Source organism: Piliocolobus tephrosceles, chromosome 4 (assembly GCF_002776525.5).
Source record: "Piliocolobus tephrosceles isolate RC106 chromosome 4, ASM277652v3, whole genome shotgun sequence".
Lineage (NCBI taxonomy): Eukaryota > Metazoa > Chordata > Mammalia > Primates > Cercopithecidae > Piliocolobus > Piliocolobus tephrosceles.
This window is the reverse complement of record NC_045437.1, coordinates 117,730,996-117,743,292: the sequence shown is the minus strand read 5'-3', so window position 1 is coordinate 117,743,292 and position 12,297 is coordinate 117,730,996. Positions and strand designations below refer to the sequence as shown.

At 48.9% G+C, this 12,297-nt stretch overlaps 1 protein-coding gene across 1 annotated transcript; it reads right to left on the bottom strand.

Moving 5' to 3' along the window:
• Positions 1–8,470: 8,470 nt before the first annotated feature.
• DUSP1 (dual specificity phosphatase 1) lies at positions 8,471–11,581 on the bottom strand. The gene is made up of 4 exons (XM_023218946.1): positions 10,915–11,581; positions 10,490–10,635; positions 9,946–10,165; positions 8,471–9,512 (listed from the first exon to the last, which is right to left on the bottom strand). The coding sequence occupies exons 1-4, from the start codon at positions 11,279–11,281 to the stop codon at positions 9,142–9,144; spliced, it is 1,104 nt and encodes a 367-aa protein (XP_023074714.1). The 5' UTR covers positions 11,282–11,581; the 3' UTR covers positions 8,471–9,141.
• Positions 11,582–12,297: the final 716 nt, after the last annotated feature.

The window sequence follows — 12,297 nt, the reverse complement described above, 5'->3', positions numbered from 1 at the left end:
GGATATCGAATCTTCCTATTGGAGGAGAAGCTGTGAGTCATAAGCCCCAAGCAGCCCTACAGACTTCCCCATGAATCACTCACTGCCCTCTTCTCTTCATTGGAGGCACATGCCATGGGGAATTCTCCTTCAGACGGGAGGGAGGAAATATGGGGGAAGTGGTGGGAGGACAGGGCTCAGAGTGGAGTCCCCAAGGTAGATTTTCCCGTTATCTTTCTAGACACAAAGCCCTGACCCCAGAAGCTGAGCCCCAGGATGGTCCCGGTCTTGAATAGCCAGGACCCTCGTGTGGCTTCCTGCTTACAAAGTGCTTTCACACACTTTATTTCATTTGCACACCACTGTGTGTTATGGGAAGGTCTCCAAATTGCTTTATGAGGAAGGGAAAAAGGCTGGTCGAGCAGAAGAGAATCACTTCCCCCTAGCTTGGGCCCAGGACCCAGTCAGAAGGGAAGGGAATTGTCCACAGCCTGCAAAGATCTTTCACTTATCCATCACATTCATTGAGCACTCCCCTGCATACCAGGCACTGTTCAAGGGCAGGATGGCCAAGGTCCAGGCAGAAAGAAGAGCATGGGGTCCAACGCAGGAGTGAACGTTGCCACTGCTAGATAAAGCAATGAGGCCGGGCTGGCTAGAAGAGATGAGTGAGGGAGAAGAGTGGCAAAGATGCAGTCAGAGATGTGCAGCAAGACAAATATCAGGTCTTGTAGCCTTTGTTAGGATGTGTCTTTTAGTCTGAGTGAGATGAGAGCCATGAGAGGGTTTGAATAGAGGAGAAAAATTATCTGATGCACTAAAAGTTTCCCTCTGGATTTTTAAAAGCCTGACTCCCTTCCAGTCATGGCAGAGCATGTAATTCAGAACAATTCTACTGGTGAGGACAAGGTAAGTTGGACAAAATATTAACATATTTTCGTTTAAAGGCATTATGACACTAAAAGGCAGTGAGGAACTTCGGGATCAAGACCTGGGAGAAGAAAAGTCAGAAGGATGAGCTGGGCATGGTGGCTCACGCCTTCAATCCCAGCACCTGAGGTTGACACAGGTAGATCACCTGAATTCAGGAGTTCGAGACCAGCCTGACTAACATGGAGAAACCCCATCTCTATTAAAAATACAAAATTAGCTGGGCGTGGTGGCACATGCTTGTAATTCCAGCTACTCGAGAGGCTGAGGCAGGAGAATGGCTTGAACCCGGGAGGCCGAGGTTGCAGTGAGCCGAGATCACACCATTGCAGTCCAGCCTGGACAACAAGAGTGAAGCTGTGCCTCAAGGTAGAGAGAGGGAGGGAAGGAAGGAAGGAAGGAAGGAAGGGGGGAGGGAGAGAGGGAGGGAGGGAAGGAAGGAAGGGAGGGAAGGAAGGAAAGGAAGGGAGGGAAGGAAAGGAAGGGAGGGAAGGAAAGGAAGGAAAGAAAGAAGGAAAGATCCGAAGGATGAACACAGCCCTTGGGGCCTCTTTTCCCCAAAGGGTATCTGCCAATTCTGAAATAAAAGGATCAGAGGTTAAGAAGTTGAGTGGAGCTTTTAAAAGACTCATGGGTCTAATGGGATGAAAGTTAAAGCTCAGGGCACACCAAGGGGGAACCTGGCATACCCCTATGCTTTTGGGAGTATTACCCAAAAAAATAATCCAGGCTGGAGGGTCTGGTAAACCCACCAAGCTTTTAGTTGAAACTCCAAAGGGGCACACCCTTGGACTAAGAATGAACCAGTCATAACAGGATCTAAAGCCCAGCTTCAAGTCATCTCAACCCATCTCCATCTCTGATTGGATTAAGGTGATGTGGGGTTCCTAACACCCCTAGACACCTTCTACAAATGGAAAATAACATTATCTTAAGCTTCAAATAATCTCTAAAATTTTTCATATACAATGCCTGACAATCAACCAAAAATATAAGAAAATGAAACATAATCAAAAATCAAGAGAAAAAATAGGCAACAGAAATAAACACAAGGATATAGATGGTTATTGGTTACATACATTAAAATAATTCTGTTTAATATGCTAAAGTATATAGATGGAGAAATAATAACTGAAAATTATCCAAGGCAAATGAAAGGCATCAAACCACAGATTCAAAAACCTCATGAATCACAAGTAATATATACAGTAAAAAAAAAAAAAAACTATAGGCATTTATAAATAAAACTGCTAAAAATCAAAAACAAAGAGAAATTCCTAAAGTACAGAAAAAAGACAGGCCACCCTCAGAGGGACAACAAGGCAGTTAGCTGACTTCTCAGCAGATGTCACAAGTCAGAAGACAATGGACCATATCTTCGAAGTTATTAAATAAGGTCAAAACTTGAATTCTTTACCCAGGAAATATTCTTCACTAATGAGGCCGGGCACGGTGGCTCATGCCTGTAATCCCAACTCTTTGGGAGGCCAAGGCAGGTGGATCACCTGAGGTCAGGAGTTTGAGACCACCCTGGCCAACATGGTGAAACCCTGTCTCTACTAAAAATACAAAAATTAGCCGGGCAGGGTGGCAGACACCTGTAATCCCAGCTACACAGGAGGCTGAGGTAGGAGAATCACTTGAACCCAGGGGGGTAGAGGTTGCAGTGAGCCAAGATCACACCGCCACTGCACTCCAGCCTGGGTGACAGAGCAAGACTCCATCTAAAAAAAAAAAAAAAAAATTCTTCAATAATGAAGATAAAAACATTTGTAGGGAAGTAGAAACTAGAATTTGTCCTCAGAAGCTAACGACCTAAACACAATACTAAAAGGAGAGCTTTGCCTGCTGGTTGAGAATAGACATAGAGGGGCAGTGCTGAGGCAAGGAAGCCAGCTTGGAAGCTTCAGTACTGTAGGCAAGATATGATGGTGGCTGGACCAGAGAGGTAGGTTTGGTCTCAAACTCCTGGCGTCAAGTGATCCTCCTGCCACGGCCTCCCAAAGTGCTAGGGTTACAGGCATGAGTCACCATGCCTAGCTCAGAGAAGTAGTTTTGGAAGTGACGAGAAGTGATATATTTGGGAAATGGATGTGTTTGAAAGTGGACCTCAATTTTCCTTTGAATTAAATATAGGTTATGAAGGAAAGGGTGTCTCCAAAGTTTTTGACCTGAACTAATGGAAGAATGAAGTTGCTATTAACAAAGGTGGGAAGACCGCAGAAGGAGCTGGTTTTGGGTGACTCAAAGGTTTGTTTTTGGAATTGCCAAATTTGGGAGTCTATTTGACAAACAAATGGAAATGTCAAGGAAGCTATTGGCTATTCAAGTCTGCAGTTAGGGGAGAGGTCTAGGCTAGAGATATGGGTTTGTTCCCTTTTTTCGTATTGCCCTTATAATGATGATGATAATGACAGTGATGGTTAAAATAGCTAACATTTATTGTTAACTATGTGTCAGGTACTGTGCAAAACATTTTATATATACCGTTTCATTTCACATTTCATACCATATGAAGCAAATAATTTTTTTTTTTTTTTGAGACAGAGTTTCGCTCTTATTGCCCAGGCTAGAGTATAACGGCACAATCTCAGCTCACTGCAACCTCCACCTCCCAAGTTTAATCAATTCTCCTGCCTCAGCCTCCCAAGTAGCTAGGATTACAGGCATGCGTCAACATGCCTGGCTAATTTTATATTTTTAGTAGAGACAGGGTTTCACCATGTTGGTTAGGCTGGTCTCGAACTCCTGACCTCAGGTGATCCGCCTGCCTCAGCCTCCCGAAGTGTTGGGATTAACAGGTGTGAGCCACTGCACCTGGTCATAAAGCAAATACTTTAACTCCCTTTTTAGAGATGTCAAAACTGAGGGTTTGAGAGGAGAAATAATCCACTCAAAGTCATACAGACACTAGTTGTACCTATCAGTTTTGTCCCAGGTGTTTGGAATAGAATCTCGAAATTCCCTTTGGTGGTATGATTTTCACATCTACTGGGTGTTTTACAAACCATGGGTACTTAAAATATGTTTATTGGATGAGTGAATGGTGTCAATCTTGGTGAAATTTTTAAATCCCATCTTTGCAGTGTGCTGCACTGCAGAGGGCTGTGCAGGCTGGGAAGGAAGGAGGGCCCAGGGGTCAGAAGTATGCAATGCCCCCACAGGCCCTTGTAGGGAACCCATTCCTGCAAGAACCAGTCACATCTCTGTAACACCAACCGACCTTCTGAAGGTCCAGGACCCCTCACTACCTCTTCCCAGAAAGTGTCTATTTCCTCCCCACTTTGTCTCCCTGAACCAGCCTTCAGGAACCCTGGGGATTCCAGGACCCTCCCAAGCTTGGGTATGGAAGGGACTTAGCACTGGCAGAAGGGTGGGAGAGGAGAATAGATGAGGTTCACTGCAGGTGCTTCTTACACATGAGGGAACTGAGGCCCCGAAAGGGGAAGCAGCTTGCCCCAGGTTAGTGGGGCAGGGCTAGATGGGCTCAGAACGGAGGCCACTTCTCCGAAGCTCTGATGGCCCAGAGAAAAGCATTGTATGATGCGGGCCCAGGGTGTCACTTTGGCGATGCAGCCCACTTTTGTTTTCCTTTGCCAGACCACTCGGGCCAGTGGGGGCGGGGGGGTGCACTCCTGCTTGAGGGACAGAATGGGGAGCAGCTGAGAACAATATTACTGGGCCATATTACAGATTGGGAAAACTGAGGTTAAAGAGTTTAATAGCAGGCCGGGCACCTTGGTTCATGCCTGTAATCCCACCACTTTGGGAGGCCGAGGCGGGGCGGATCACGAGGTCAGGAGATCGAGACCATCCTGGCCAACCTGGTGAAACCCTGTCTCTACTAAAAATACAAAAATCAGCTGGGCGTGGTGGCACGTGCCTGTAATCCCAGCTACTCAGGAGGCTGAGGCAGGAGAATCACTTGAACCAGGGAGTCAGAGGTTGCAGTGAGCTGAGATCCCGCCACTGCACTCCAGCCTAGCGGCAGAGCGAGACTCCATCTCAAAAAAAGAAAAAAAAGAGTTTGATAGCTTACACACCACTAACAGGTGGCAGAGTCAGGACTTGAACGCAGGTCTAAGTCTACTCCAAATCACTTACTGTATCCACTAGTCCACAAACATACCTCTCAAACCTCAGGTCTTCGCTGCTCTCCTGTCCTTGGAGCCCTCTTTCCAGTTCACCTCTCAAATGGGCAACTGGGTTATATAATTCAGGTCTTAAGTTTATCCTACCTTCATAGCCTTCATCCTTATTTTGTGAATATCTTATTTATATACCCCCCCACCATATATAGTGCCATGAGATGGCAAGTGACAAAGTAAAATTACTTTTGCTGTTTAGCGAAAATAGTAAAAGTAATTTTAGCTACTTATGAGTAGGAATTTTGTCTTGCACCAAAGTATCCCCTGAGACTATATTTATCAATATTTGTTGAACGAATGAATGAATGAGTGAGTGAATGAATGAATGAGTGAATGAATGTGTGTGTCCCCTGCCTAGCTTTAAAAGTCAAAGTCAAGGAAAAGGTGGCTATAAGGTTATCTTCCTTGGCAGAGCACAGTTTAGTCCACTGTGGCGCTAGCACAGAGAGCACACCCTTTGTTCTCCACAGGCTGGAAGACACCTCCTTGGCCCCCAGAGGGGAGCAGGGCTGCTGGTCTGCACCTACAGGCTGTTCTCAAACAGACTCGCCCCGCAGAGCTCCGGGAAAGAGATGAGCAGCCCTCCCACCTGCTCTCCAGAAAGCAACCTGCAGAGAAAAACAGCCCGGAGTGACCTGGATCCACCCCGCGGGCGTGGGGCGGGGCCGCAGCAGCATTGTTTGCCTCTGTGTATGGCAACCAGAAACCACCGCAGCCAGCACTTCTCAGAGGCACCCCGCCCCCCTTTATTTTAATCTCCTAAACTGATTTGTCAGCAGCAGGAAGTGACATGACAGCTTTCCTCACAAAAGGGAAACTCCTCCGCGTTACCATGGGGATGGAGGCCACTGTAGGATCACAGATTTATATAATCTTAAAGGTGTACACACAATGATGTCAATGATGTCATCCTCCGACGGGCCAGGGGAGGGAGGGAAAGGGACGCCAGAGGCTGCAAGTCCAAAGCAAATTAGCTACGATTTGCAAAATTCCAAGGAAAGGAGAGGATGCGGTAGAGGTGGCGGGTGGGGGGGTTGGAGGTATTATAATGAAATAATGGGTGCCTGGAAACCGCAGAAAAGCATAAAGTATGCATTGATGCATTTTCTGCATCCCAGAATTAGAGAGATGGGGAGAACAGTACTGAGATCCAGTGCAAACTGGTCATTTTATGGAGTGGGAAAACTGAACCAGGAGAACTGCCAGAAGTCATTAGGACAGAGACAAGGGGATGGAAACATTTCTCCATGGGCCATTGTGTGCCAGGCACTTTACATTCATTGGCCCATGTCTTTCTCACAAGTGAGCCTCAGCTTTGTCCTCTGTAAAATGGGTATTACTGTCAAAGGTTACTTAACCTTAGCAGTACCTGGCACACAGTGCTCACTCTAAAACTGACAACCATCACTGCCACATTATCAGTATTAAAAGTCTTATTTCAATCTCTTCCTGGGAAACAAACACGTTAATAGACTTTAAGTGTCTTTCTTTTCATCAGGAGGCATTATTTTTTCCCCAAGGAAAGCAGTCTGAGGCCAAATATGACATTTTCTGGAGGGTCTGAACACAGTGACTCCAGTACATGGGGATCAGGGGTTATCATCCCTGGCTCTCAGGACTGGCATGAGGCTGAGTGGCTTGAGCTGGGAGAAGTGAGTGTGACTTGTTTTCACTGGCAGCTCCCTTAGGCAGCCGCTGTATTTTTCCACTGCGTGGATCACACTGGAGATTAATTTTGGTTCAGCCAGTGCCTGCCAAGCAAAAAGTGAAGGCCCTAACCCTCGGGGAAGTCAGCCATGGCATCTGTCACAGACTCGATGTCGCTGGTACATTTCCACGGAGAGAGATATTTACAATAGTAAATTTCTAGGCTTTGATAAAAACATTGGGTACGATTTGTTTTGATAGACATGAATATACTTGTAATCGGAAACCCAGCTGAGGAAATGAGTTTGCCAGCCCAGGGAATCTTAAAACTTAGAACACAGGGATCTTTCAGACCCTGGGAGTCAAGTGGCAGACAGTGAGCCAGAGGGGCAAAGTCAAGGACACTGATTCTGTGTAAAGACCTTGAACAACAGGACAGGACCAGAACCATAGCACAGGGTGCTCCTGGATAAGGCGAATGGGGTATTTCCTTTTCTGCTTCCCATAGCACTTTGTCCAGAAACAGAGTGGGGTGGGGCACTAAGGGTCCAGTAATCCAAGAACTTCACAGTTTCTTAACGCAACATTGTAGACTGGATTACAGGTTGTTAGCAATTACATCTTTTCTGTTTTTTGCCTGCTTGGCAAAGGAGTACAAATTCAGAATATTATCCTAGATCAAGTTAGGTTTAATTGCTTATCTTCAATAAAATTATGAAATCAGGTGACCTGAAGGAGACAACCAGCAAAAATGCTATGTCTATATGCAGAAACACCAGCGTGAATGTCCTCTGCAATGTTAGCAATGGTCAGGTTGGGGACAGGCTGTTGCAGGTGATGTATTTGCATGGTATTTGCTTATAGTGCTTGAATTTTTTTTTTTTTTTTGCCATTCAATTTATTATTTTCACAATAACAAAAGCCTTTTTAAAAGCAAAAAGATAGGTCAGGAGTTCAAGACCAGCCTGACCAACACGGTGAAACCCCGTCTCTACTAAAAATACAAAAATTAGCCGGGCATGGTGATGTGCACCTGTAATTCCAGCTACTTAGGAAGCTGAGGCAGGAGAATGGCTTGAACCTGGGAGGCGGAGGTTGCAGTGAGCCAAGCTCACGCCATTGTACTCCAGCCTGGGCAACAGAGTGAGACTCCGTCTAAAAAAAAAAAAAAAAAAAAGCAAAAAGAGTGCCATGAGATGGGCAAATGAAAGTCCAGAACAGAGGTAGATTCCAATTCCCCTTTTTCTGCCACTTAGCCATGCTGGGTCTCAGCATCTCATCTGCAAAAGGCCTTGCTGAGTTTATCTGGGGGCAGGTAGCACACACTGCCTTATATCATGTGTTTGGAAAAACTTTTGTCTCTTCATAACTCCAGCACAGATCAAAGATGGTCAGGCAACTTTTTATATTAACCTGAGGAGGGTATTAAATGAAAAAGGCAATCCAGGCAAGTGGCGATTTCTTCCTAGCTTTAGCTCTGGGGACACCTTAGCATCCTGGGTGACATGGTAGGTTACAGAGCTGCTAAAATGGGCATGGGTAGACACACTGATCCAATACTAAGAGTTCAGTTGTAGCATCTGGTGTTTCATGATACTCACTTGTCTTCCTCCCTTGCAACTCAGCCATTTCACGGGACCAATGGGCCACCACAGGGCATGGGATCAGATCTCAACACATTTTGCAGGCCCTTGTTGAAATTCTTCCCTAGTTCACTAGTGGGAGAGGGACTGGGTGTGGTTGCCAAAGAAATAAAAGCATTGAAATTTCAATAGAAATGCCATAATTTATTCCATTGTATAAAAAAGTTATCCTTATGTAACAAAATGTCTTCTTAGAAGAAGAAATATATTATTTCAGGTCATAAATAATCAGCAAACATACAACTGTTGGCAACTAAAAAAAAAACCCCAACACTGGTATTTTCCATCAGTGCTGAAAACAAACCTGCTTACGATATATTTACAGGATAGTACAGTACTCAAAAACAAAAATTGAGGTATTTGGTTCTTCTAGGAGTAGACAATGACATTTGTGGAGGCACACACCTCCACAAAAATAAATAACGTATATTCTCATATGTATATGTGTCGTCGGGAATGATAATACTGGTAGGTATGTCAAGCATGAAGAGATTCTACAAAAAACAGGGGCGAGCAAAAAGAAACCGGCTCACACACAGAGTCCTTTCTCTTCTGCCCCATTCTGTCAGAGGGACTTGATGTACCCACTACATATTGATCCCGAATGTGCTGAGTTCAGCAGATGTCTTGACGCTAAGTCATCACAACGACTGCTTAGGAACCCAGTGGAACTCAGGTGAAGTTAAATAAATAAGGACCAGCCCTCTCGAGCCCCTCCCAGAGTTACTGCATTTCTCCTCTCAAGGAGCCTGGAGTCCCAGTGGGATGTGAAGAGCCTCACCTCCCACAGCCTTTCAGCAGCTGGGAGAGGTCGTGATGGGACTCTGAAGGTAGCTCAGCGCACTGTTCGTGGAGTGGACAGGGATGGAGACGGGGAAGTTGAACACGGTGGTGGTGGAGGTGCCTCGGTCCAGCACAGCCATGGCAGGGCTCCCAGCCTCTGCCGAGCAGTGTGGGGCCAGCACCTGGGACTCAAACTGCAGCAGCTGGCCCATGAAGCTGAAGTTGGGGGAGATGATGCTTCGCCTCTGCTTCACAAACTCAAAGGCCTCGTCTAGCTTGACTCGGTTAGTCCTCATGAGGTAAGCAAGGCAGATAGTAGCTGACCGGGAAATGCCTGCCTGGCAGTGAACAAACACCCTTCCTCCAGCATTCTTGATGGAGTCTGGAAAACAAAAGGAGGGGCTGGTTACTCGAGAGCTCAGGAGAACCACCCCAAGCCCGGGTACAGTATATCTGAGAAAGGTCAGGTGTGTCTTGTCTAGAAATGGTCAACATCACCACATGCCATCACATGGCTACTGTTCAGGGAGGTAACGTGGGCACTGCGCAAAGGATGGCACAGGATTTAAACTCAGACTGGGGATTTCCACTCAGCAGATAGACCAGTCAATTCAACTTTGTGAGCCCCAGTTTGCAAATCTGTAAAGTGGGACATCGAATCAAATTCACATTTTGCAGGAATGTTGCCCACACCAGACTGATACTGAATGTCTGGAAGAAGGCTCAGAAGACTTCAAGCTCTTGCCACAGAGGTTGGGCTTAGGGGCTGAAATGAGGAGAGAGGCAGAAAAGCCCCAGGCATCCATTCCATTTACCTATGAAGTCAATGGCCTCGTTGAACCAGGAGCTGATGTCTGCCTTGTGGTTGTCCTCCACAGGGATGCTCTTGTACTGGTAGTGACCCTCAAAATGGTTGGGACAATTGGCTGAGACGTTGATCAAGGCAGTGATGCCCAAGGCATCCAGCATATCCTTGCGGGAAGCGTGATAGGCACTGCCCAGGTACAGAAAGGGCAGGATTTCCACCGGGCCACCCTGAAATCCAGAAATATCCAACATTCATCAAGCTCGCTCAAAGCCAAGGCCAGTGCCCACACCCACAAAAACTTTCTGCTGGAAAAGTCAATTTCAGATACCGAGTGAACTCAGTTCTGTTGCTGGAGGATAAATAAATAGGGGACTAAGCCCATTTGCCTGGGCAGGACCAGCAAATTCATTTCTGTAGAGCCTACAATCATATCCCTGTGTCCCCTCCGTTATAAATAATGCTGCAGATCACTTTCTATATTCTCCCTGGCATTACTCCTCCATGCCTTTGCCAGTTCTTACTTCTCCCCTGTGGCAGGGACACCTACTAACCTGATCATAGAGTGGGGTACTGCAGGAACTGCACCCAGATTCCGCGCTGTCAGGGACGCTAGTACTCAGGGGAAGGCTGAGCCCCATGGGGGTCGACTGTTTGCTGCACAGCTCCGGGCAGGAAGCCGAAAACGCTTCGTATCCTCCTGGGAATACAAAGACATTTTTTTTTCCTCATTAGTGACGCCGGGACAGGGCACCTTCATACGACTCCCCCACCCACCAAGGGCTGGAAGTTTATTTACAGCGGAAAGGCCCAGGCAAGTCTTTGTTCCCAAACAAAGCCAATGACAAGTTCCAGAGATAAATGTACTCCAGCGCCCACGCGCTGCAGGTGGGGCGACCCCCCCGGGAGCCAAGAGCCGGGGGTACCGGGCAAAATCTCAGGGGTGTGCGGCCCGCCCCGAGCTTCCCCGAGGGCGTACCTTTGAGGAAGAAGACTTGCGCGGCGCGCGCCTCGCGGCAGAGAGCGCCGGCCGCCAGAGTCAGGGTGCCGTCGCGCTTGGCGCTGTCCAGGGCGGCGCTGCGCTCGTCCAGCAACACCACGGCGTGGTAGGCGCCGGCCAGCAGGCGGCCGCGCAGCTCGGCGTTGGGCACGATGTGCTCCAGGCCCATGGCGCCCTTGGCCCGGCGCCGCACGATGGTGCTGAAGCGCACGTTGACAGAGCCGGCGATGTGGCCGGCGTTGAAGGCGAAGAAGGAGCGGCAGTCCAGCAGCAGGCATTGCGCCGCGCGCTCCCTCAGCAGCGCCCGCAGGCCTCCAGCGTCCAGGGTGCCCACTTCCATGACCATGGCCGGCCTCAGCGCCCCCAGCGTGATCGGCCCTGCGGTGCTCTTTGTCTATCCTCGGGGCCAAGGGCAGGGCGGCGCCTTTCGAGGAAAAGCTAGACCCCCGGGTCTCTCTGCGCCGAACCAAAAGCTGCTTTTGGACTGAGAGAGGAGCGTCACGCGGGGCTCTGGGCTCCTCGGCTTCTTCGCGGTTGCCCCGACTGCCCCTTCGAACCACGTCGCACACACAGCCCGAATGTCCTTCGCAGCGAGCCCGGTCCGGGGAGCTCGTTTATATGCGGCCTCTGGGGGACGGGGCGGGCCAGACCCGCGCGCAGGGGGAGGAGGGTGTTTGTTTGAATGGTGATCACGTGATGGGGTGGTGACGTCACCCGCCCGGCCCGGCCCGGCGCCGCCGAGCTAGAGGAGAAGACGTCATCAGCCTCGGAGCTGGGTCCGCTCGCTGCGCGCTGGCTCGCGGCCCCGGCCCCCGCCCTGCCGTCCGGCCTGCTCTTGGCGCGTCCCCAGGGACTGGGCCCGCGCCGCGCTCCGGGCCCAGCGGGGAGGCGGAGGGCTCGCTGCCAGCTGAGGCTGACCTCTGGGATGCTAGCGGCCGGGAGAATGGGCGACGTGCCACCTGCCTTGGCCTCGTCGCTCCTCCGTCTCTCCCTCTCCGAGACCCCTTCCCCGTGCCCCTCGGCCTTCGACCTGAGCCGAAAGGGGCTTCCTGCGCTTTTGCTTACTCTTGTGCCCCTTTCTCTCATTTCCTCATCACTAACAGGCGGGGAAACTGAGGTTCCCCAAGCGAAGCTACTGACTGGCCCAGAACCACACTACTGGGGTGTGGGGTGGGGCGGCGCCGGGGGCAGCACAGAGGCGCCTAAGATGAAGTTTAGAGAAAAATGAACAACTTTGCCGATAGAAAAGTCGTTCCTACCAAGAACGACTCGAGCGAGTTGGGGCGGAGAGGTTCAGAGCAATGCTTTCCTGTTCCCAGACTTTCTTTAAGGTGGCTTTAAAATATCTACATTTGCCATGAA

Coding starts and splice junctions, on each gene's coding strand:
- DUSP1 (XM_023218946.1), bottom strand. CDS start 11,281: ATGGTCATGGAAGTGGGCACCCTGGACGCTGGAGGCCTGCGGGCGCTG. Junction 10,636..10,914: donor GCAAGTCTTCTTCCTCAAAG/GTACGCCCTCGG, acceptor TTGTATTCCCAG/GAGGATACGAAGCGTTTTCG. Junction 9,513..9,945: donor CGAGGCCATTGACTTCATAG/GTAAATGGAATG, acceptor TTTGTTTTCCAG/ACTCCATCAAGAATGCTGGA.